Genomic DNA, 25,899 nt, shown 5'->3' with positions numbered 1-25,899 from the left:
ATATATATATATATATATATAGAAACATTTGCTTACAGAGCTTCTGCCATGCAGCACTGCTAAGTCTGCCTGCTTTTCTTGGCTCTGACTCAAAAAGTGTAACATTCTCTTTCTGTTTCTTTTTCAGATACCAGCCAAAAGCCTAAGCATGCTTTCCCTCTCACTCAGCTTCACCCACCTTTGACATGCAGCTGTTTGCTGCTCTCCATTTGATGAACATGCCCGCTTTCTTGAACTCAACTCAAAAGGCATGACTTTTCTCCAACTCCCTCCTCCTGGTAGCAACTGAGCTTTTTTGCTTGTGTGCCCTTGTGTTTTTCTTCCAAACTCTGAATGAAATGATACTCAAGTTTAAAAAGAAAGAAAGCAACCAAACACCCCATAATCTTTCAGTGGTCCTTCCAAAACACAATCCCAGGTTCCTCCCACTCAAGAAGGAATACTAACCACTTTCTGACTTTCATGGTAACTAACCCTTATGACTCTGGTTTAGCACCTAAATATGCATCCTAAAAATGACTTTGCCTTTGTTGTCTCACTCTATAGACCAGGCTGGCCTGGAATTCATTTATAGCCTACTCTGGCCTGGAACTGGAGGGAACACTCCTGCCTTAGCCTCTCAAATTCAGGATTGTAGGTGCATACCACCATGCCCAACTCCTACTTACACTTTCATTTTGACACAATTTCAGACTTTGTAGGATAGTTACCAGAAAAGAGAAGGCAGTCTATAGGGCTGAGGATGTTGCTCAGTTGGTTGAGTGCCTGGGTTTTGAAGCCCTAGGTTCTGTCCCCAGCACCACATAAAATATGACATGGTATTACATGCTTGTAATCCCAGCACTTTGGAAGTGGAGGCAGGAGGATCAGAAATTCAAGGTTATCCTCAACTACAATGCAATTTGCAGGCTAACCTGGATTACATAATATCCTCTCTCAAAAACCAAGCCAGGCATGATGGCCCACACCTTTAGTCCCAGAACTTGGAAGGCAGTCGCAGGCAAATCTCTGTGAGATTGAGGTCAGCCTCGTCTACATACCAAGTTCCAGACCAGCTGGGGCTATAGGGAGGCTCTGTTTCAAACAAAACAAAACAATATACCCCAAGACCAAAAATTCAAAACAAAAAAACATGCAAAGTCTGAAGAGATAGCTCAGAGGTTAAGAGCACTTACTGCTCTTCCAAAGGACCCAGGTTTGGTTCCTAGCACCCACATGGTGGCTAACACCTGTCCTTAACTCAGTTCCAGGGGATCCAGTGCCCTTTCTGGCCTCTAAGTACTGTACACATGTGTTACACTTATATACATGCAGGGAAAACACACATAAAATATTCTTAACAAACAAGCAGAAGAATGTTGTTACAAAGCAGACAAGCATCTCTCCAGCCCCCAAGAATAATTTTTTAAAGTGAGAATAAGTGAATAAAGATAAATTAGGGTCTGGAAAGATGACTCAGCAGTTAAGAGCACTGACTACTCTTGCAGAGGACCTGGGTTCAATTCCCAGCACCCACCTGGTGGCTACAAACCATCCTTAACTCCAGTTCCAAGGGATTCTTAAGCCCTCTTCTGACTTCCACACATTGCACGACATGGGTGCACTCACATACACACAGGCAATACCTTTGTACACATAAAAATAAAATATTTTTTAAAAAAGATAAATGAAAACTATAGTTTTAAAATAAGAATTTTCTTCAACTTCTCATGTAGATTCTCCAAATGTTAACATTTGACTAGATTTGCCTTTTTGTTTTCTTTCCACACACATATACACATGAATTTTTTTCTGAATCATTTAAATCAGTGCCTTGATGCCCATTCATCCCTAAATGATCCAATATATGGTGATACCTAGCTGTAATCTCGGTACTCAGGTGGGAGAGGCAGGAGAATCAGAAGTTCAAGGTCATTCTCTGCTATACACCAAATTCGTGGCCAACCCAGGCTCCATAGGATGACTCAGTGGATAATGCACTTGGTGCTGAGCCTGTTTGATGTCTGAGACCCACATGGTGGAAGGAGATGACTGACTCCAGAAAGTTGTCCTCTGACTCCACCCATGTTCTGTGATACTCATGCACACTTCATGTACACAATAAATGAAAAGAAAAGTTTAAAAATATAAAGGTGCCAGGCGTGGTGGCACACACCTTTAATCCCAGCACTTGGGAGGCAGAGGCAGGCAGATCTCTGTGAGTTCAAGGCCAGCCTGGTCTACATAGTGAGTTCCAGGACAGCTGGGGCTACAGGGAGACCCTGTCTCAAAAAGACCCCCCCCCAAATATATATAAGGTATCCACAATTAAAAAGAAACGCAACTAAAAATAGATAGCCCTTATGGCCCAGTTGTACCATTCCTGGGTATTTACTTGAAAGACTTCCAAGTCAACTTATCAAAGAGATTCTTGCATATTCATATTTATTGTAGCACTCTTCAGTGAGTACGGAATACTTCACAATAAGGTATGGAATCATCCTAAGCATTCATTAATGGAGGGGTGGATAAAGAAAATGTGCACAGTAGTTTCTTTTTTTTTCAGTCACAAGAATAAACTGGATGGCATACACATGTAATCCTAGCTCTTGGGAGGCAGGTATGGAAGATCACTACAAGTTTGAGGCCAGCCTGAGCTACATAGCAAGATCTGTCTCAAAAATAATAGTAATAGTAATGAGGTCTGGTAAGATGGCTCAGTGGGTAAAGGTGCTTTCTGTCAAGCCTGACAACCTGAGTTCAATTCCTGTGACCCACATGATGGAAGGAGAGAATTGTCTCCTACAAGTTGTTTGCTGACTTCCATATATGTGCATGGAGCATGTACATATGTGAATAGTTAAATGAATAAATAAACTGCAAGTTATGTCATTTGCAAGAAATGGATGCAACTGGAAATAATTATGTTAATGCACTGTGTTAGTCTCAGGAAGGTAGCTATTAATGTGGTTTCTCTCATTTGTGGTTCCTAGATTTTATATAGACAAAATCATGTATGCATGTAAGACATGAGTGAAGTGAAACTGTCTAGAGAGCAAAGTCTTCTCAAACTACTGAGAATTGGGGGAGAAAAGGATGGGAGTACTGAGGGGAGTATGCTCAGTGTGCATCGTACATTTGTATGCAATGCCCTTATGTTATCCAGTGCCATGTACAATGAATATACACCAAAGAAAATAAAATAAAAAAATTAGCATGCAGGGGCTGGAGAGATGGCTCAGAGCACTGAGCTGCTCTTGCAGAGGACCCAATCCCAACACCAACATGTTGACTAACAACCATCTATAACTCCAGTTCCAAGGGATCCAATGCCCTCTTCTGGCCTCTATGCTCATTGTACAACATGGGTGCATTTACATACATGCAGGCAAAATACTCATACACATAAAATAAAAATAAGTAATTAAATATTTAACAGGCGCCTGGCATGGTGGTGCACACCTTTAATCCCAGCACTTGGAAGGCAGAGGCAGGCAGATCTCTGTGAGTTCAAGGCCAGCCTGGTCTACACAGTGAGTTCCAGGACAGCAGAGGGTACAGGGAGACCCTGTCTCAAAAAGACACACACACACACACACACACACACACACACACACACAAAATTAAGCTTTAAATGTTGTTGAGAATGAGCCTCTCCCTCACAATCAGCTTTGGGTCTCACCTCCTGTTGTCCATGTTGCCACACTAATTTTAAGGAAGGATTAAGTATCACAAGTGCCACCCACAAATTTGAAAATCTGTCTAAGACCAAAAAAACAAAAACAAAAACAAAAACAAAAACAAAACAAAACCATTGTCCTCTCTCTTTAGAGTCTATCTAAATAGGTCTGTCATTCACTTAGACAGGAAAACACCCCTCAGGAAAGCCATCCGTTCCAGAGGCTTTTGATGAACAGTATAAAGACTACCTAGACTAGCCACAGTGGTCTCTGGCCATTGTCCACTCTCATTCCATAAGTGTGTCCCCCTCTGCAATGGTCCCTTTGCTTGTTGCTCACTCATGCTTGAGAGCACCTCCTGTTACTCTGTCATAAACTTTGCCTGCCTTCTACATGACAATCTGTGTCTTGGCTGAATTCATTTGATAGAGATCACAATGACTGGTGAAGAGAAGGGAGAGCAGAGCCAGATTCTGATGACATTATGGCTTATTTGACAAGGGTAGGTGGAGGTCCAAAAGAGAAGGGGGGAAAGATTAGAATTTCTATGACCTGCCTTGGGGAAAAGAAAGTCTACTGTTTATGACCTGCATCAAGGGTGGAGTTATAAGTGAGGAACTGTGGTAAAAAACATAAGCCAGGTATGATTGCTCACAGCTGTAATCCTACCAGTTAAGAGGCAGGAGGACTGCTGTGGGCTTGAGACCAGCCTAAGCTAGATAGTAAGTTCTAGGCCACGCTGGGCTACATGAGACTTTATCTCAAAAATAGAATCACATAGATGTACATACACCCATGCAGACAGAGAAAGAGAGGAAAATAAATTTTAAAAATCTAAGCAAACAAAAAGATAAAACCCAAAGGTCAAAGGAATTCTTTATATAAATAGGTTAGAAGAAGTCAAGAAATTTTGAGTGTAAACATGGTTCATATTTTTATCATATTTTCTTAGAAAAGTACAGGTTTACAGGTGAGACAGGAATGCTGGTAACTTTGAACTCAAAGGTCACATAAATTTTGGCCCTAAGCATGGTTCAGTAGCTGTTTTAATACTGAGCATCTCTCAGAAAAGGGAATATTGTCTCCATGAAGGCAATCTGCACAGTGGTTTTGCTAGTCTTATGAAAATTGACTGTCAATCACAAGAGACTTAAACCAGAGCCCCATGGGTAAGGGACTCCTTTCTCTTCCCATGTCCCCTTAATTTTCCCTGTTTTTCTGTCAATGGTGACAGGCTAGAGAGATGACTCAGAGGTTAAGAGCACCGGTTGCTTTTGCGGAGGACCCAGGTTCAGATCCCAGCACCAATATGGTGACTTAACATACATCTATAACTCCAGTTTCAGGGGATCTGACATCCTCTTCAGGCCTTTGCATACATGCATAGAAAACACAGAAAATAACTCCAACTTCAAGGGATCCAGTGCCCTCTTCTGGCCCCCACAGGCAACTCCCACTGTGTACATATAAACACACATAAATAAATATATAAATAATAGTCATTTGTTTTATTGTCTTTTAATTTTTTTCCTATAAAAGAAAAACACAACGGGAGGGATTTATATGCCAAACTATCAATGTCAGGATGGCAGAAGAAAGAGAAAGGCCAGAGGTATAGGAAGCTAAGAAAAAGTGGGTCTGAATCACAAGGAACAGTCCACAGGGTCATTTCCTCATCCTCATAAGATGATCGGTCATTTTGCATGTGTGAAAATAAATCCCCTTTTAAAAATTAAGTAAAAATATATGACCTGGCTTCTCTTATACTAAAGAATTTACTATTGTAAATAAAATTGTGAGATAGTTTTATGAGATGCACTGTTTAGATTTAGGGATGAGGGAGGAGTGCTAATATGAAACTCAAGGTTACAAACACTCTGGCAATAAGCAAGACAGTTTTTGTGTACTTTTTAGCATCCTTGTTGGAGATGTCTTTAGGAAAACAAGGATTCTTTTGCAGGCAATTTTGGCTTTCTCTGGTATTAGAGCTTGAGTCTGTCATCAGGAAAAGCAAACTAGATACCAGGGTGAGGGGCCTCCGTCCCTCCTTATGGGCCCTTTCTGCCTTTCTAACCTGCCTCATCTCTATGGTACCTCAGAACCTCGATGTCACTGTTACAGAATCCAGCCTGTTTTGCCCACCCTGCAGCATGCCAGTCACTGAAACCACAAATTTTACAGAGAGTTTAAGGCTGGAAATATAGTTCAGTGCTTGAGTGCTTGCCCAGAAGGCTTGAGGTCCTAGGTTCCATGCTCAGCATGTTTATTCACAAGGTGACCAGATGTCAAGAGACTGTAGACTTGGGTCTCAAATCACTTCTAAGGGCAGGCATTAAGGGTTCAGTGGCATGCATGGGATAAAGAAGCAGGATAGCAGAAGGCATGGGGGAAGGTGATTGGAAGCAAGAAAAAGTGGTCTGTGGTCTACATGTATGTATTCAACCTGGCTCTTCAAAGGATGTGCATCTTCAGAAAGTGGCAGTCTTGGACTGGGTATGGTGGCTCACACCTGTAGTCCCAGCACTCAGGAGGCATAAACAAGAGGATTACAGGAAGTTTGAGGGCAGGCTGGACTATACAGTGAGTTCTAGACCACCCTAGATACATAGGGTGACCCTGTCTGAAAACCACCAAAAAACAAAGGTGGGCTGGGGAGATAGCTCAGTGGGTGAACTGTTTGTTGTGCAAGCATGAGGACCTAGGTTTGGATCTCCAGCACCCATGTAAAAGTACCCAGGCAGCATACATCTGTAATCCCAGCATTGGGGGGGGCAGGGAGTGGAGACAGGTACATCCCTGTAATTCTCTGGCTAGTCATCTAGCCCATTGGTAACCTCCAGGTTCAGTAAGAGAAACTGTCTCAAAAAATAAGGTGAAGAATGATAAGAAGAAGACCCTTGACATTGACCTCTGGCCTCCACAAGCACATCCCCACACATGCATGCACATATGTACATACACACAAAAAAAGGAAAGGAAAAGGGTAAATAAAGGAAAAGGGCAGGCATATCATTTTCTGAGGTTGTTTGAGGGTGTTATAACATGGTGTTTTAGGGATCCAAGGGTACCAACTGGGGTTGCCAGGTTCTGGTACCCCCGAACAAAGATGTGGGCAGAGACACATGGATAGTAATAGAAGAGGTAGTTTATTGAGGAGAAAGACAGTTCCAGGAATGGGAAGCAGGCCAGGGTTGGAGAAAAGCCAAAGGCTTCACAACGCTGGGCCATGGCAGTTGTGATCCTATGAATTATTTACATAGTAATAAATTTTCCCTCACTTGCATACTGAGGGCTTCCCTCCACCCCTGTTTGGTTTGTTTTGTTTTCTTTTTCTTTGATCTTTTTTTTTTCTTTTAGCTGGCTTGGAACTCACTCTGTAGACCAGGCTGGCCTTGAACTCACAGAGATCCACCTGCCTCTGCCTCCTGAGTGCTGGGATTAAAGGTGTACACCACCACGCCCAGCTTTTTTTGGTCTTTTTGAGACAGGGTCTCTCTGTAGCCCCAGATGGCCTGGAACTCACTTTGTAGACCAGGCTGGCCTTGAACTCATAGAGATCCGCCTGCCTCAGCCTCCCAAGTGCTGGGATTAAAGGCATATGTCACCACACCTGGCCCCTTTTAAAAAATATTTTGCATTTTGTGTGGGGGGTGTAGACGTGTGGTATGTCATGCATGTGGCAGTCAGAGGGCAACTTGTGGGAGCCAGTTTTCTTCTTCCACCATGTGTGTTCTGGGGTTGATCTCAGGTGGTCAGGTTTAGGCAGCAGGCATCTTTTCCTACTGAACCATCTTGCCAGCCTCTAGGGCTTAAAAATATTTTATTATTTTTATTTTATGTGTATGCGTGTTATGCCTGCATGTAGGTAAGTGCACCTGTGTCGTGCAATGCCCAAGGAGGACAGAAGAGGCCGTTGGATCCCCTGGAACTGGAGTTATGGACAGTTGTTAGCTGCCATGTGGGTGCTGGGATTCAAACCCAGGTCTTCTGCAAGAACAGCCAGTGTTCTTAACTGCTGAGCCATCTCTCCAGCCTTGGCTTTTCTTTTTTAAAATATTTTTATTATTTTTATTGTATGTGTATGAGTGTATTGTCTTCATGTATGTAAAGTGTAGACATGTCATGCAATGCCCAAGAAGGTCATAAGAGGGCAGATTCTCCTGGAACTGGAGTCAGGGCTAGTTGTTAGCCATCCTGGAACTAGAGTCAGGGCTAGTTGTTAGCTAGGAAACCCAAGTCCTCTACTGAGTAGCCAGTGTTCTTAACCACTGAGCTATCCCTCCAACCCCAGTTTAGGGCTTTGTGTGGTGTGTGTGTGTGTGCTTGGTCTTTCCCTTATATATTGCCCTTCATCAGGGATTTCCAGTTTTTCCTTCTGACATTGGTTTCTTTCACATGCTAACAATTTTTATGCCTCTTTCTCTGTTGCACTCTCCTGCCACAAAGAATCACCCATGGGACACACTTGCACAGACCCAGGTGAAGGTGCAGTGGTTTCAGTTAGAGATAGGCAAAAGCAGCCCCTGGGTTTCTGAAATGCAATTTGCAAGCATTACCATCTGGGCCCACATCAGAGGCCCAGAAGTTAGCAGGAGTGCACCTTGGGTTACAGCTCAGAGGGAGAGTGTTTGCCTGCAGGAGTACTGCTTAGTTTGTGACTACTGAAATGGCTATAAAACCAAGTGGAGCTAGGAGGCTGATTCAGTTTCTCCCTCATTTTCATCACCTCTTTTGAGGGACAACCTTTGGTCCTAATGCTTTTTTAGGCATAATAGTCTTTCTGTTGTCAGTGGGAACTTTGGGATTAGCAAAATTTCTATTTCAGACATTATGGCCTAGTGGGTGGTTCTTATTGAGCTCCGATTCATTTAAACAAAATGAAATAATAACAGCTATAATAAACACCATTGTAATCATCTTAATGTAGTCTTAATGTGATCTATGGTTGTAAATTGAAGCTCAGTTCCCACATCACTACTTCATTCCTCACTGAAAGAATTCCTACCCAAACTCCCCTTTCACATTTCAACAGGACTCTGTGATCTCAGCCATCCCCCACTGTACAGGGGCCTTACTGCCACAGGAGTGTGCCTCCTCATTACTGCCAAGAGGGCTCTGAAACAGATGGTAGATACCATGCAATGAATTCATTTATATCAGAACATCTTCTGTTTGAAGGCCACATGAGTCTTTTAACATTTATTTGATTAATAGATTGTCTTCAGCTACTGAATTTTTAAATTGCTTTTAAGGAGAGACAAGTATACAGCAATACATCCAAAACCATCTAAGACATCTGAACATCCTTTTCCCTTTCAATTCCCATTAAATACATAGGTTGAGCTGCTTGATACAGACCACCCTGGATTTTGGGGCTGTATATCTCTCTAGTTGCCAATCCCTGACCTAGTTGGGCTTCTGTGGGGAGTAATGAGTCAATGTAGAGAACTGGTACACACAGCAGGTTCCCAGTAAACATTCATTGCATCCCTCAGGATTTGCCAGATTTACCAAAATAAATTTTAAAACACAGAGCATCCAGTTAATGCCATCATATTTTAGAAGAACAAAGAAAAACAATAATGTCTCAAATATTTCCTGGGATATACTTATCTTAAAGAAAAAACTGATATTCAAAGTGAACTGAACAGCCTCTATTTTACCTGGCAACCTAATCCCTCTTCCACTTTCCAGCTCCCAGTACCCTTTTCCTTACTTTTCTTTTCTTTTCTTTCTTTTTCTTTTAATGTGTATGTGTGTATTGCCTGCATGTAGGTAAGTGCACCCATGTCATGCAATGCCTGCAGAGGTCAGAAGAGGCTGTCGGATCCCCTGGGACTGGAGATACAAACAGTTGTTAGCTGCCATGTGGGTGCTGGGATTCGAACCCAGGTCTTCTGCAAGAACAACCAATTTTCTTAACCGCTGAGCCATCTCTCCAGCCCCCCCTAGTATCATTTTCTAAGAACCAAGTTTTGGGGGCAGGAGAGATGGCTCAGTCTGTAAAGTGCCTGCCACACAAGCAGAAGGGTCCAATTAAGATGCCCAGTACCCACATAAAAAGTGGGGCACGGTGGTGTGCATCTGTAAGCCCAGTGCTTGGGAGGCAGAGGCAGGAGGATCCCTGGAGCTCATTGTCCAAGCAGCCTGATGAATGTATGGATGAGCTTCAGGTTCAGCAAGAGATCTTGTCTCATGAAGTAGGGTGGAAAGCAATAGAGAAGACACTTGTTGACCTCTGGCCTCCATATGAGGAAGCACGAACAAGTGCACATACTGACACAATACACACACACACACACACACACACACACACACACACACACAAACTGAATTTTATTTCTCCCTAGTGAATGTGATTAAGAGAATTGTGTAAGAATCATTAGATAGTTTCTTTTTTTCATAAATCATTATAATTTCCACCAATTTAGGCAGGAATTAGACTTTTTTAAGCATTACAAACATAAATCCTTTCTGCAGCACTGCTTGGCCTGTAATGATACTTGATGGCTACATATAGAATAAGTGAATGAATGGCCAAATGTCTGGACAAACAGTTATCACCTACATATGGTGTACTGAGAAATGGCTAGTGTGCTTTCAATTAACATAATAATTTCTGTTAGGTAAAATCAAAGCAGATACAATAAAAAGGGGTGCAGTGGGCTGGATAAAGACATCTTAATCTCTAGGACCTGCCAATTGTTACCTTACATTACAAAAGGATTCTTTTGTTTGTTTGAGACAAGGTCTCATATAGCCCAGGCTAGCCTCAAACTTATTATATAACTGTGGAATACCTTGAACTTCTGATCCTCCTGCCTCCATCTCCTAAGTGCTGGGAATACAGGAATGGAACACCTCAACTGACCCGAGTAGCCAGGCACTTTCTCGTGTCCTTACCTATAGTCTTTCTTCTGTGTGAAATCACCCTGGTGTCTCTTTGTGAGTCCATTTCCTCTTCTTATAAGAACATCACAAAGGTTGTATTAGAACCCACCACATGGGGCTGGAGCAAGAGTACTGCCTGTTCTTGCAGAGGACCTGGGTTGGATCCCAGAATCCACATGATGGCTCACAACCATCTGTAACCAGAACCCACCCCATGGTCTCATTTTAACTCAGTCACTTCTTTAAGACCTTTTTCTCTAAACAGTCACTTTCTCAGGTATCACGTAGGGCATTTTTTTTTTTTTTGAGGGACACGCAGATGAAGCCAGCTCTGCTGCCTGCCCCAAGTTAGGGCTTTAAAATATAAATTTGAGGGACTGGAAAGATGGCTCAGTGGTTAAAAGCACTGGCTGCTCTTTCAGAAGATCTGAGTTCAGTTCCCAGTACCCACATGGCAGCTAACAACTGTCCATAACTCCAGTTCCAGGGGATCTGATGCCATCTTCTGGCCCCATCGGCATTGCACAATGTGGATGCCCTTACATGCATGCAGGCAGAACATTCATGCATGCAAAAATAATTTTAAAAAATTTTTAAATTTATATTTTTTAATGTGTATGAGTGTATTGCTTGAATATGTGTAAGTGCATGCACCTGTGTTGTGCAATGCCCATGGAGGTCAGAAGAAGGCATTGGATTCCCCTGGAACTGGAGTTAGAGATGGCTGTTAGCTGCCATGTGGGTGCTGAGAATTGAACTCGGGTCCTCTGCAAGAGCAGTCAGTGTTCTTAACCACTGAACTATCTCTCCAGCCCATAATTTTAAAAATTAAAAAAAAATGTAAATTTGAATCGGAGACTAATTTAGCTTACAAAAAATGGGGCTGATAAGTTAGGGATAGTTTGCAAAAGAACTGGTTTGTGGCCCAGACTGAAGACCCAAGCAATACAACAACTCAGCACAATGCAGAGTGACCCAGAATTAGACAATGGATGTGAGAAAGGGACTTTCTGGCAAGAACTTCTGTGAGACTACCATGTAGAATGGGTAATTATATTACATCAGTGCTTATTTCCTTCCTTTAATAACTGTTCAATGAATATGTAAGATATCAACACTTGGGGAAGCTTGGGTGAAGAGCATATGGCATATGGGTATGGTGGCACAAGCCTGTAATCTTAGCCCTTGGGAAGTGGAGGCAGGAGGATCAGGAGTTTGAGGCTAGCCTGGGCTATGTGAGCCCTGGTCTCACCAACCAACCAACCAAAAACAAGACAAAATAAACCCAGTATATAGGAATTCTTTGTATATATATATATATATATATTTTTTTTTTTGCTTTTGTGTTTTATGTGTATGAGTATTTTGCCTGCGTGTATGTAAATGCACCCATGTTGTGCAATGCCCACAGAGACCAGAAGAGGGCACAAGATCCCCTGGAACTGGAGTTATAGTTGGTTGTTAAGCCACCAAGTGGGTGCTGGGAACTGAACCTGGGTCTTCTGCAAGAGCAGCCAGTGCTCTTCCACTGAGCCATCTCTCCAGTCCCTTGAGACAGTCTTATGTAGCTCAGGCTGGCCTCAAATTCTTACAAGGTCTACCACCACACCCAGCTTCTTTTGTATATTTTTGCTACATTTTTCCTAAGTTTGGAATTATTTCAGAAATTAAAAGTTTTCATTGGGCTGGTGAAATGGCTTAGTAAGTGAAGGCATTTGCTGTCAAGCCTGAGTTCAAGCCCCAGGAACCCCATGGTGGAAGGAGAGAACTGAACTTAATCCAGAAAGTTGCCCTCGGACCTTCACATGCATGCCACGGCACACAGGCACACAGGCACACAGGCACATGTGTGCGCGCGCACACACACACACACACGCACACACACACACACTAAGTGTACTAAAATTTATTTTAAAGAATGAAAAAAATTTAATATAGTAAACAAAACAGATACTGGATGAGAGAGGTTAGATATGACTGGGAAGGAAGAGGGGGGAGAACAGAAAAAAAGGGAGAAATGAGTCCCTTGACATTAGAGCTTTTACAAGCTGTCCAAGCACCCACTGACTCTTGCTTCTAGGACAATACCATGCAACTGAGCAAGTGCTTTTGGTGGCAGGTGTCATTGAGCCACAAGATGTAGGGGAGAGGTTAAGATGTGCATCCAGCTTTATCTCATTCATGAAAGGCCTCAGACTTTAGCTTCTGACATTCTGCCAAAAGTGACACAGTAAGTGTACTGTGTGTGCTGAAAGAGTGAATTCCTTGCATGCAAACATCTCAAGTACATTGACACTTTAGTAGCTGAGTTTGCTCTCTCTCTCTCTCTCTCTTTCTCTCTCTCTGGGTTGAAGCAGGGCCTTGTGTATGCTAGGCAGTTGCTCTACCACTGAGCTTCATTCCAACCCCACATCTTTTGGGATAGAATTCCAAGGTCACAAAATTCACCACTTTACCAGCACAAAGTTGCACCTGCCTGTAAGGCCAGTACTGGAGAAGTGGAGGCAGGGGGATGGGGAGTTCAAGGTCATCCTTGGCTACATATCGAATTCGAGGCCAGCCTTAGCTACAAGATACCCTATCTCAAAAAAAGAAAACAAAACAAAACTTTAAAATGTATGATCCAATGGTTTTTAATACAAAGTCGTGGGACCATCACCCCTGATTACAAAACAATCCCTACCCTGACGGCAGCCACTTCCTGTTCTTATGGTGCCTGGCCTCTGGGGGTGACAGATCTGCTTTCCATCTCGGTGCATCTGCCATTCTGGAAGTTTCACGTAAATAGACCGGGCAAACGGCAGAGGCTCCGCCCCCACGATGGCCAGTGTGCACGGGATTGGACACGCGGGTTGGGTGTGCGCGGGGCGTCCAATTGCTTTCGATCTTCCCAAGCAGGCAGGTGGAGGTGGAGGTGCCGGAGGCCTGGGCTACAGCGGTGCCTGGCGGGCGCGTGGGTGGTGGCGTGCGCGCCTGGCGTAGGCATGAGCTGGTGGCGGGCCTTACCACGCGCGGCCCGACGCTACCCGTGGCCCACCAACGTGCTGCTCTACGCCGGGCTCTTTTCGGCGGGCGATGCGCTGCAGCAGTGGCTGCGGGGCGGCCCCGCCGACTGGCGCCAGACGCGGCGCGTGGCTACCGTGGCTGTGACCTTCCAGGGCAATTTCAATTACCTGTGGCTGCGCCTGCTGGAGCGCTCGCTGCCGGGTCGCGCGCCTCGCACGGTCCTGGCCAAGGTGCTGTGCGACCAGACGGTGGGAGGGCCCATCGCCCTCTCCACCTTCTATGTCGGTGAGGGGCCGGGGCGTGGTCTGGAGTCCCGGGACTGGGGAACTGGAGGCCGGGGCTGGAGGCTCAGGGGGCTGGTAGTCGTGGGGCCTGAACTGAAGCAGGAGGTGGCCCCGGGATCAGGGCTGGAAGCCTTGGAGCAGCGACTGGAGGGCCGCGTATTGGGAGAAGAGGTTTCAGTGAGGAAGAATTTGGGGGCTGCTGGCTGGGGAGCCCAGGGTCCTACAAGCCAGGGATCCAGGGGTTAGGATCCAAGCTGAGAGGCTGATGTGGGTGGAGTTCATGTTGGGGGGGGGGTCCATTCATGTGCAGAAGAGGGCACATGAGAATGTCCAAGAGACCCCTGCTTAACCCCTTGCAATTGCACCCCTGGGCTCCATCTATTCCTGGGAAAATCCACACCGGCGCTGTAGGCCCAACATACAACCCAAAAGTGAGGGAACCAGTGGCTTTGGGGGTAAAGTTGGTGGAACGTGTGGTTGTAGAAAAGTCATGCCCAGGGTTCAAGACTTGCTTGGGAAACAAGATTTCCCTTTTGTGTGTTGGGTGAGGGGTAGTACGGAGAATTTGAGGGCACTGTGTACCTGTGAGGCAGTGCTCTGCACCCTGTGCCCAAAGGCTTGGCTTTGGGAATCCTTTCTGCGGGATTGGATTACTGAAATCAACAGAAGGGTCTTGTGCTCTTCCTAGCAATTTACCCTATGTCCTCAAAGGTGGTGGTAACTGCAGAGGACAGTCAATACCTTGGTCTCTTCCAGGAACTGGGCCTGACTTTGGCATTGGGATCCACAGATTATTGACAACTGAGCTCAATGCCTCAGGCCTCATACTGTATCACTAAGCTACATCCCCAGCCTTTTGTTTGTTTTAAATTTTGAGCTAGGGACTGGCTAAGTTGCCCAGGCTGGCCTTGAACTTGCTCTGTAACAGAGGTAGGTCCTGAACTTGTGATCCTTCAGTCTCAGTCCCCAAGTAGCTGGGATGACAAGTCTGCCCCACCAGGCCCAGCCTGTTAATACCCTTTAGAATAGACTGAGGGCAGGCGAACCATCTTGAAGAAACTCACCCTGCCCACTGGGGATGCATTTTAGGGAGGCTGTATTCAGATGCTTTCCCTATAGACCCCTGCAGGAAACATCAAAGGGCTGTTGGCCTGTTGCAGTCTCAGCTCATGGCCTTGTTAAGGGAGTCAGAGATGTCAGAATAGAGAGCCAGAGAGCAAGAGTCTGTCCATTCATCGCAGGCCCCTGGCTGCTGCCTTCTCACTAGCTTTGTAAACAGGTTCCTATACAGTACTACAGTTTTGCAGAGTGGTGAGGGGGTTAGGATCCAAAGCCTAAGACTTGGGGGACCGGCTTTCTGTTTAGTCTTCAAGCCACCACTTAGGCAGACACTCTTATAATCCCTGTGCTTTAGGATGAGGAAGCTGTTGAAGAAGTTTGGCAGTTTGCAGAGACATGGCATAATGTGGGCTTTTGGCCATGTTCTTTTTCTTGATGTGGTGGTGATAGTGTGGTTACTCTGAGACTAAAAAATGGCGCCATCTCAGGGGCTGGAGGACACTTAACATGCAGGCCCAAGATCCTCTGATATATACATATACCTGTTTAGATTTTTGCTATATATTGTTTTCAGTTTTCTAATTCAGTTTCCCTTGCTTCATATTACAGTGAAAGGAAACAGGTGTAGTGTAGAGCTGGATGTTTGTTTAAGGTGCTACTTGAAACTGATAATCAGGTGGTTCTTTGTGCTGGGCCTGCAATAACGGATTAAGGAATTGGACACTTGGGTAAATTCTTGCCATGCTGTATAGTCCATTCTGACCTTGAACTGGTAATCTCCTGCTTCAGCCTCCTGAATGCTAGCTAGGATTACAGTGACCACCACAACCAACTCTCTTTTTTTGGCTTTTTAACTCTTCCCACCTCAGTTAAGTGTTAGGGGGGTCAAATGCTTAGCATTTAATACTGGGTAAGCAGAACACTATAGTACCAAAATATTGTTGGGTTTTGTTTTGAGTCTTGTTCTAAGAATATTCTGTAATTGACTAATAACATTCTTATTTTCTCCTTCCTCTTCTCCCTAAAAAGGTAGTTTTGTCTTTGTTTCTTAAATTTTAAACTCCGCTTAGAATATACTGATAAGAAATTTGTAGTTGCTGGACTATCCAGGGTGTACTAGTTGTTGTTTTAAGGGAATGAAATGAGGGTGGGAGTGTGGCAGTATAGCTCAGTGCTAGAGAGTGGGCTTAGTATGTTTGATGCCCTGGGTTTAATCTCAGCACAAAAAGAAAAGGAAGGACTAAATTTGGTTCCCAGCCCTCTCCATGGTGGCTAACAACCAGTTAGCCAGTTCCAGGGGATCCAACACCTTCTGGCCTCCAGCATTGCACATACATGGTGCACTTACATAAATGCAGGCAAAACATTCATATTCATAAAATAAAAAAATGAAAGGAAAAAGAATGAGAGGAAGAAAGGAAGGGAAAAAACAAAATAAGAAGAAAGAGGAAAAAGATTACATTTTGGAAATGTTGGGGCTGGGGATGTAGCTCATTGCTTGTCTAGCATGTACTTGGGTTCCACCTCCAGCATCATATAACTGGGTGTGGTGGTTCATGCCTGCAATCCCAGCACTTGGGAGGTGGAGGCAGGAGGACCAGGAAGTCAAGGTCATCCTTGGCTACAAAGCAAGTTTGAGACCAGTTTGGGATACATGAGACCCTTTCTCACAAAACAACAAATGGGACTGGCAAGATGACTCACAAGGTAAAGGCGCTTGCCACCTAGCTGGTGACCTGAGTTCAATCCCCAGAACCCACATGGTAGAAGGAGAGAACCGATTCCTGAAAGTTGTCCTCCGACCTCCACATATGTGCAATGGCATGTGTGCACACATACAGTCAATAAGTACGTGTAAAAGAATACTAAAAAAATAGGAAGTTACCAGGAAGCTCACTGTCCAGTGCTAGTATCTGATTGCATTTTGTGACTTCTCAGTTTATATTAAAAAAAAGTTCTATAACTTCTATACCTTGTAATCCCCACTTCATATTTAGCATTCCTTTAGAATTCATTGAGATGGAGATTATATTCTTGTTTCCCTCTTGGTCAACAGGACATATTGAGGAGTGATTGTGGTTAGATGTGCTTAGATACTTTGTGTACTGAAATGGGAAAGTTGAACATAAACTGTTACATAGTAATCTTCCTACTTCTAAAATTCTTTTGGTCTGTGTTTTACAAATAGGTATGAGCATTCTCCAGGGAAAGGATGATGTATTTTTGGACCTGAAGCAGAAATTCTGGAATACGTATAAGGTAATACAGGATTTTTGAAAATGTAATCAGTGTCTTTTAAAAATATTAGTAACATTAAGAACAGTTTAGGGGCTGGTGAGATGGCTCAGAGTATAAAGGCACTTGCCACCAAGCCTGAAGACCTGAGTTCCACATGGTAGGAAGAGAGAACCAACTTCCAGAAGTTGTCTCCACATGTGCGCTGTGGCATGCACATGGGTGTGTACACACACATACACATACACACAATTGATAAATTAATGCAATTTTAAAAGTGGAACACATTAATATAACTTTTTGTTACATTGACGATTGAACCAGGGCTTCATATGTGCCAAGCAAGCATTCTACCAATGAGTCATGCACCCAGCCCCTTGTTTGTTTGCTTGAAGACAGGGTCTCATATAACCCAGGTTGGCCTTGAACTCTCGATCCTCCTGCCTCCACCTCCCAATGCTAGGATTACAGACATGTGCCATCATGCCAGCTCTCTAGCTTTTTATTACTATCATTATTACATTTATTTATTTATTTATTTATTTATTTATTTATTTATTTATTTATTTATTTATTCAGTGAGGGTGGGTAGGTATATGGAGGACAACTTGTGGAGTCTGGTTCTCTCCTTCCACCATGTGGGTCCTGAGGACTGAATTCAGGATGTCAGGATTGGAAGCAAGTGGCTTTACCCATGAACCCTCCCAGCTTTTTTTTTTTTTTTGAGGTAGGGTCTCTATAAGTTGACCATACTGACCTTGAATTCACTAAATAGCTGAGAAAGGCCCAGGCCTTGAACTTTTGATCCTCTTGCCTTAGTCTCTCAAGGAGTTGGTATTATAGGTTTGTGCCAACAACCTTGGCTTAAAACACTACTCTTAAATTAGGGATTATAGTTTGGTTGGTCCAGGAATCCAGTAGTTTGACAAAGAGATCTTAACTTTGTTTTGTTTTGAAAACTAACATCTCACTATGTTGCCCAGGTTGGTCTATAGCTTTTGGATCCAACAATCTCCTGCCTCAGCTTCCCAAGTAACTGAGACTATATGCTTTGTACCTAACTTGAATTTGTTTTGATAGACAAATGAGAGGGGGCTTTAGGAGTGACTCTGTTTCTCACAGACAGGAAATTAATAATCTCTGCATTTTTCAAGTGTTCACAATGATTTATGACTTCATTAGACTCATCTTTTAAATATTTTAAAAGTTTTATTATGTCTGTGTGTCTGTGCGAGTGTATATCATGTATAAGTGTGGAATCCAGAAGCAGGGATTGGATCCCCTGGATCCTGGAGGTAGAGGTGGTTCTGAGGGCTCCTACATGGGTGCTGAGATCCAAACTTGGGACCTCTGCAAGAGCAGTACGTGCTCTTAACCCTTGAGCCATCTCTCCAATGCCAAGACTCATTCCTTTTTTTTTTGGTCTTTTTGAGACAGGGTCTCCCTGTAGCCCCAGCTGTCCTGAAACTCACTATATGGACCAGGCTAGCCTTGAACTCACAGAGATCCGCCTGCCTCTGCCTCCCGAGTGCTGGGATTAAAGGCGTGCGCCACCACGCCTGGCTGAGTCATTCCTTTTTAAAAGGGATTTTTATTATTTTATGTGTTTGAATGTAGTAACTGCATGTATGTAAGTGCACCTGTGTTGTGCACTGCTTTTGGAGGTCAGAAGAGGGTGTCGGATCCCCTGGAACTGGAGTTACACATGGTTGTTAGCTGTCATGTGAGTGCTGGGAACTGAACCCAGGTCCTCTTCAAGAGGAGCCAGTGCTCTTAACCACTGAGTCATCTCTCCAGCCCCCTAACAGTTACTCTATTTTTTTTTAAGAGTTATTCTTATTAGCAATCACAATTTATTTCCTATTTCTGATCCTATTTGCAAAACAGGAATTGTGGGCTATAAGTAGGTTAACAAATCATTTCCACCATCAGTGCTTCCAGGTGTGTGTTGTATGGAGTCCTTGTGAAAAGAACCTTCTCGATGTCACAGACATGTTTACAGAGGAGGATCATGTTTCTGAGGATAATTCCTAGGCTTGGAGCAAGTCGTCCTGTACTCTTTATTCAGTATGAATGTGTACATTGCCATCCAACCAACAATATTCTTGTCTCAATGAAGACTTGAACTGTAGCCTTAAGGCCTGGCAAAATCAGGAATGCTTTCCCAGCTCAGACCCAGAGCTAGTTTGATTCTGTTAATAACAACCAGATGTATTTTTTCAGGATCCAGAATATACAGAATTTGCTTAGAGAGTATCCCAGCAGTTATTCCCACACTCTGTCTTTCTATCATTCACACACTTACTTCTTGGGGTATGGTGGCTTACACCTGTAACCCCAGCACTCAGGAGGCTGAGGCAGGAGGATTACAATGAATTTGAGGCCAACCTGAGCTAAAGAGCAAGACTCTGCGGCAAAAATAAAGTAATAAAAATAAAATACAAGGTTGGCAAAATGACTCTATGGGTAAAGGTGCTTTCTGTCAAGCCTGAGGACCTGAGTTCAACCTCTGAGACTCACTTGATGGAAGGAGAGAACCAACTCCTACCTGCTATCCTCTAACTTCCATGTGTGTGCCATGGCACATGTGCACTACCAGCTCTACTAAAAAATAAATGTAATTAAACATTTTTTAGGCGCTGGAGAGATGGCTCAGCAGTTAAGAGCACTGATTGCTCTTGCAGAGGACATGGGTTCGATTCCCAGAACCCACATGGAAACTAACAATCATCCTAACTCCAGTTCCAGGGATCCAATGTCCTCTTCTGGTCTCTGTGGGCATTGTACAACATGGGTGCACTTACACACATGCAGGCAATACACTCATACACATAAAATAAAATTAAAATAATAAATAAAATAATTAAAAAAATTAATAGCAAATTAAATTAACAACAACAATAACAACAGATTCCCACTTCTTTAGTTCCTGGCCTAACAAGATGCTCCAGGCCTGTCTTGTACTTTGTACCTTGTATTTGCCCCATCACAGCCTGAAATCAACCATGTCTTAGACATAACTTTTAAAAAATTTTTATTTTTAATTCTGTGTGTGACTATGTAGGGTTATGTGCACATGAGTACAGCTGTCCTTGGAGGCCTGCAAAGGCTGTTGGATCTCCTTGAGTTGGAGCTACAGGTGGTTGTGAGCTGCCCGACATGGGTGCTGGGAACTGAACTTGGTCCTCTGCAAGAACAGTACATGCTCTTAACCACTGAGCCATCTCTCCACCCCTCACATCTTGATTCCTTTGTGTGGGAAGTGTATAAGAAGAAACCAGGATCTGAGCACTGAATGATACCACATTCTGATGAGCAAAACAATGACCACAGCAGTAAAGCTGGGCCTGCGGCAAGATGACTCAACAGGTAAAAGTGCTTGCCACACAAGTCCTGGGTTTGATCCCTGGAATCTTAAGTGTAAGGAAAGAACCAGTTCCTGAAAGTTGTCCTCTGACCTCTACAACCATGCTGTGGTATGCTTGTGTCTGCACTCATACACTCATTACACATACACACACACACACACATACACACACACACAAAGTATTTTTGTTTTGCTTTGTTTTTTGAGACAGGGTCTTGCTGTGAAGCGCAGACTGGACTTGAACTTCTGATTCTCCTGCCTCAGACTTCTAGATGCTAGAATTGTACTTGTGCAGTACCCTGCCTGACCAATAGAGTTCATTCACTTCATTTTATCTTATTTTTATTCATTTGTTTTTTATATTGTATTTATTTTTATTTTATGTATATGAGTGTATTGTCTGCATATATGTAAGTGTACCCATGTTGTGTAATGCCCAGGGAGGTCAGAAGAGGGTGTCAGATTCCCTGGAACTGGAGCTATGTGCTGGGTTTTGAACCCAGGACTTCTGCAAGAACAGCCAGTGCTCCTAACCACTGAGCCATCTCTCCAGCCGCATATTCATTTATTTTTATTTCTGTGTATAAGTGTTTTGCCTACATGTATATAAGTGTGCCTGTGTCATGCAATGCTCAAGAAGGCCAGAAGAGGGCCTGGAACTGGGGTTACAGATGGTTGTTACCTTCCATGAGGGTGCTAGGAACCGAACCTGGGTCCTGTGCAAGAGCAACCAGTGCTTTTTTTAGTCACTGAACCAACTCTCCAGCTCCTGACTAATGTATTTTATAATATGCAGAAATGTGAGCTCAGGCCAGCAAGATGGCTGGATCAGTGAGTAAAAGCACTTGTTGTCAAGTGTGACAGCTTGAGTTAAATCTCTGGGACCCCCATGATGGAGGGAGAGAACCAACTCTTGCAAGTTGTCTTGTGATCTCCTCAAACACACAGTGGCATGAGTATGGACATCTACATCCAATAAATAAATTAAAAAAATTTTTTTTCATATCAGCTAAACTTGTTCTGTAGCAAGAGATAGTTTGGATATATTATTTGCACATCATTCCATAAAGAATGGTTTGGAATATTGTTTGAAGAATTCATTAATAATCTTGTATTTATAAGCATATCACTGGGTATCACATGCTGATACTGGGAAATTACAGTTATATAAATATGTGATTATTTTTTAAAGTACCAGTTTATTCCAGAATTGCTGTTTGACTTTTCATTCTGCACTTACTAATATAACAAAAGGTGTCTTGGCTTAATAGCTTTTCCCACAAGTTTCTACCTGCTGGCCAAAAGCTTTAAGTAGTCTTGATTTAATCTGCTTAGTGTTAAATACAGTCCCACCCTGGAACCCTACCTACCTGGCATTTCTTAGTCTTTTATAGAATGTACTGTGTGTTTGTTTTATGTGACTGAGCGGCATTCTAATGAGGGTTTTCTTTTTTTCCAGAGTGGTCTGATGTACTGGCCTTTTGTACAGGTGAGTTTCATGTCATATAGAATCTAGGCCTGGGCTGGACTAGGCTGTGGCTCCATGGTAGAGCGTTTGCCTAGCATGTGCCAGGCCCAGTGTTCTCCAGCATGGAAGAAAACCAACCAACCAGCCACCTCCCACAACTGATAACTGTCCAGTCCTAACTGACTCTCTCTGTGTTGCAGCTGATCAACTTCAGCCTCATCCCTGTTCACTGGAGGACAGCTTACACAGGACTCTGTGGTTTCCTCTGGGCCACCTTCCTGTGCTTTTCACAGCAGTGTGGTGACGGCACATTAAAGTCAGTGTTCATCATCCTTCGAGGAAAGGAGGCTGGGGCAGATGACAGGCCCCCAGAGAAGTGAGGGGTCCGGGATTCCCTTCCCAGGATTCAGTTTTGTTCCTCCATTGCTCTCCATCACCTGCAGTGGGGCTGCCTCACTGACCAGTTATTATAGACTCCATTGTGAAAAATTACTATTCCATTAGGCCTGCTTGTTTTTAAATGATCAATAATTATTTTAACTTTTGGTCAAACCTTTCCTTTTTGTTCTAGTCTGAAAGTCTTATTGCTCTAATGCTTTTACTTCTCTAATGCTTTGGTGAAAAATGACGACAGTAATGGGACAACATTTTAAAATTACTAATATTTCTATTCTGGTATTTTTAAGGCCAGTTGAATTCAAGAACCCCAGTTTTGATTGTTTACATTTCCAGTCTAAAATCTCAGGTTATTTCCTACATACTTTTGGATCAAATTATGTTTTATACCACTAATTGTTCATACAGTAAGTTTCTATCTCTATAGAATTCAGTCAAGAAGACAATAATCAAATCCCCCCAAATTCTCTATAATAATTTATTATGCTGACACTAAAATTCTGTAAGTGTTTGATGTCTTCTATATAGAATATTTTATTGATACCTTTTTTTTTTTTTTTTTTTGAGATAGGGTCTCACTAGGTGTAGCTCAGTCTGCCATGGACTGTGTAACCCAGGCTGGCCTTGAACTCACCATAATCCTGCCTCAGCCTCTCAAGTGCTGGGATTACAGACATAAGCCTCCATGCCTGACCTTGTGTGTGTGGGTGGTACTAGAGATGGAACCCAGGGCTTTGCACATACTAGACAAATGCTCTGCTACTGACTATATCTGCAGACCACTGATGCTGTATATATATTTTAAAATTCAGTTCTTTGAAAGAAATCTTTGTACTTTAAAGTAGACTCAAGAAACTTGAGCCAGTCTTTCACATTTATTCAGTTTGTCCAACCTCAGTGCCAGCCATCAGCACATTAAGAATGACGTGAATAATCAGGCATGGTGATATCTGCCTGTAGTCCCAACTACTTGGAAGACTGAGGGAGGAAGATCACTTGAGCCTAGGAGTTCAGTACTGGCCTGGGGAAAATAGCAAGCAAGTCCCTGTCTCAAGACCAATAAATAAATAAATAAATAAATAAATAAATAAATAAATAAATAAATAAATAAATAAAGCTTAAAAATGTGAGCATCTCAAATTTCCACAAATCTCACCTAAGAATTGCCCCACAATTCTCTTGCTTCCACTAGCATTCCTGACAAAATTCAAAACACGAAACACTGAACTCTTCATTTATCATAAGAATTTCTATTTAAGGTCAACTTAAGAATGTTTTCTGAATTTTTTTTGTGTTTTTGGTCTTTTTTGAGACAGGGTCTTACAGCTGTAGCCCCAGCTGGCCTGGAGCTTGAGATGTAGATCAGGCTGGCCTTGAACTCACAGAGATCCTTCTGCTTCTGCCTCCTGAGTGCTGGGAGTAAAGGCCTGACTGTGTCCTGAAAATTTTAAGCAAGTAATTTATATGATTTGTAATATGTTTATATGTCATAAACTTGTAATTTATTGGAATGTAGTAGATATTAATATATTTTACATTAGGACAATAGTAAGAGCATTTCTTGATGAATGGGTTCTACAACTATTTTGCTTTCTTTTAAAAATAGTTAATATATGGGCAGTCTTGATGGAGGGGATAAAGTGCTTGCTGCACCAGTGTGAGGACTGGAGTTTTGATCCCTAGAACCCATGTAAAAAGTTGGGTTGGTGACCTGCTTGTAATACCAGTACTGGGAAGGTAGGCAGGGAATCCCTGGGGCAACCTGGCTTTAGTTAGAGTAACTAAATCAAATCAGTGAGCTCAGGGTTCCGTGAGAAAAACTGAGTCAGTAAATAGAGTGGAGAGTAATCAGGGGGAAAAGCAGAACTTCATCCTCTGGCCTCCACCTGCATACCCACACACATCTGAACATGCATACACACATACGTGCATACCCCTCACACACAAAGAAAAAAGATGGAGCATAAGTGATGAGGCACTTGGCCTCTGGCTTCAACACACATGTATATAGGTGTACACACACGTACCTGCACACAAGTGTGTAAATACACATATACTGCACATACACAAAGTATTGAGGGGTTGGTGATATAGTTCAGTGGCAGAGTCCTTGCTCAGTATGACTACTGCCTTGAGGCTAATCAAAGAAGGAAGGGAAGGAGGAAAGAAAAAAGAAGGGAGGGAGGGAGAAAGGAAGGAAGGAAGAATGGAAGGACTAACAATATTCTCTGACCATTCCTCAACTTTGTAAAACATAGCAGCTTCTGTCCAGTGTCCCTGTAATTGAAAACCACGCATAATTTGTACCTTATCAGTCATTTTCATTTGTACAAAAATTAAAAATGTACTCTCTTTTATCTGTATCATATTGTGGTAAGAATTAAACAATTTGAAAGCTGGCATAAAATAGTTTAAGAACCAAGTTCGAGAGCACTTTTTGTAATATTTCCTTATTTTTTTCAATGTGTGTTCAGTAGGTTGATTTAGAGAATAATATTTGCCTACTGGAGAATCTGTGAAATTTGTTAGTTAGGGATTAATACATGCTTTGGGATAATTTAATTACTATCTGATTTGTGTTCATGTTGGTTGGGTCTGAAGAAATTGTTTAATGACTGGGATTAGAGGTACTTGGCTTGGTATAATTGCTCACTCCTATAACTAGTACTTGGGGGTGGGTATAGGCAGGATGATCAGGAGGAGTTCAAGGTCATCTTGAATTACATAAAACTCTGTCTCAAAGGCAAAACAAAACAAAAACTAATTTTAAAAAAGGAAAGGAATTGCAGATACTAAAAGTTATGGTTCAAAGAAGAAAACATTTTCACATTCTAAAACTTCATACACAATTGTGATTTTAGTTTTTAATGATTTGGGGAAAATTTGTTCTTTCATTTCCTTTACATTAAAGCCTAGAGGTAAAAAATTCTGGGTTATATCTAACTAGGACCTTCACAGCAACTACATTCACTAGACTGGACTGAATCATATGTATCTCTTTAGCTGAGCATGGTTGTGCTTTAGGGAGGCTGAAGCAGGTGAATCTCTGTGAGATCCAGGCCAGCTTGGTCTACATAAGGAGTTCCAGGCCATCTGTGGATATAGGAGAACATGTCTCAGAACAAATAAAGTATCTCTTTAATAGAAATGGATGGCCCAGAGTCACAGTTTCTAGCCTGATTTACATAACAAGTTCCAGGCCAGCTGTGGATTCAGGGAGACCCTGCCTCAGAACAAAGAAAGTATCTCTTTAATAGAAATAGCTAGCCCAGAGTCAGAGTTTCTGAGTTCTACATCATTGATTACTGTTTTCCCTCTAAAGCCTATCACCCTTCAGGATTCATTTGCAGCTATCAAAATTTTTTTTTCTACACGGGTAATTTGCTTTTAAGCTCAGTGGGATTTTATGTACATTTCTACAGTGTTTGCCAAAATAAATGTCTAGAACATACTTAATATATTCTGGAGGCAGCTTTCATTTGAAATTAGTTTCATCTTATGAGAGTATTAAAAAATTAATGCATTTCTGTGCCT

At 42.7% G+C, this 25,899-nt stretch overlaps 1 protein-coding gene across 7 annotated transcripts in view; it reads left to right on the top strand.

Annotated features, from left to right (window-relative positions):
- The window catches only part of Mpv17l (MPV17 mitochondrial inner membrane protein like), a 30,451-nt gene extending 5,664 nt beyond the window's left edge, over positions 1–24,787 (top strand). For 3 of the 7 annotated variants that reach the window (XM_029561992.1, XM_029561994.1, XM_029561993.1), the window contains 3 exons: positions 17,088–17,158; positions 21,961–21,990; positions 22,170–24,787. In XM_029561992.1, the coding sequence (XP_029417852.1) occupies positions 17,088–17,158; positions 21,961–21,990; positions 22,170–22,349 (281 nt within the window). In that variant the 3' untranslated portion in view covers positions 22,350–24,787. Of the gene's footprint in view, positions 1–13,387; positions 13,842–13,997; positions 14,018–17,087; positions 17,159–21,960; positions 21,991–22,169 lie in introns of those variants that run through there. The other 4 variants (XM_008829886.2, XM_008829883.2, XM_029561995.1 and 1 more) reach the window with 4 other exon arrangements.
- Positions 24,788–25,899: the final 1,112 nt, after the last annotated feature.

This window comes from Nannospalax galili, unplaced genomic scaffold, assembly GCF_000622305.1.
Source record: "Nannospalax galili isolate Female #2095 unplaced genomic scaffold, S.galili_v1.0 scaffold32, whole genome shotgun sequence".
Lineage (NCBI taxonomy): Eukaryota > Metazoa > Chordata > Mammalia > Rodentia > Spalacidae > Nannospalax > Nannospalax galili.
The sequence above is the reverse complement of the archived record's forward strand: the minus strand, read 5'-3'. Positions and strand labels throughout refer to the sequence as shown.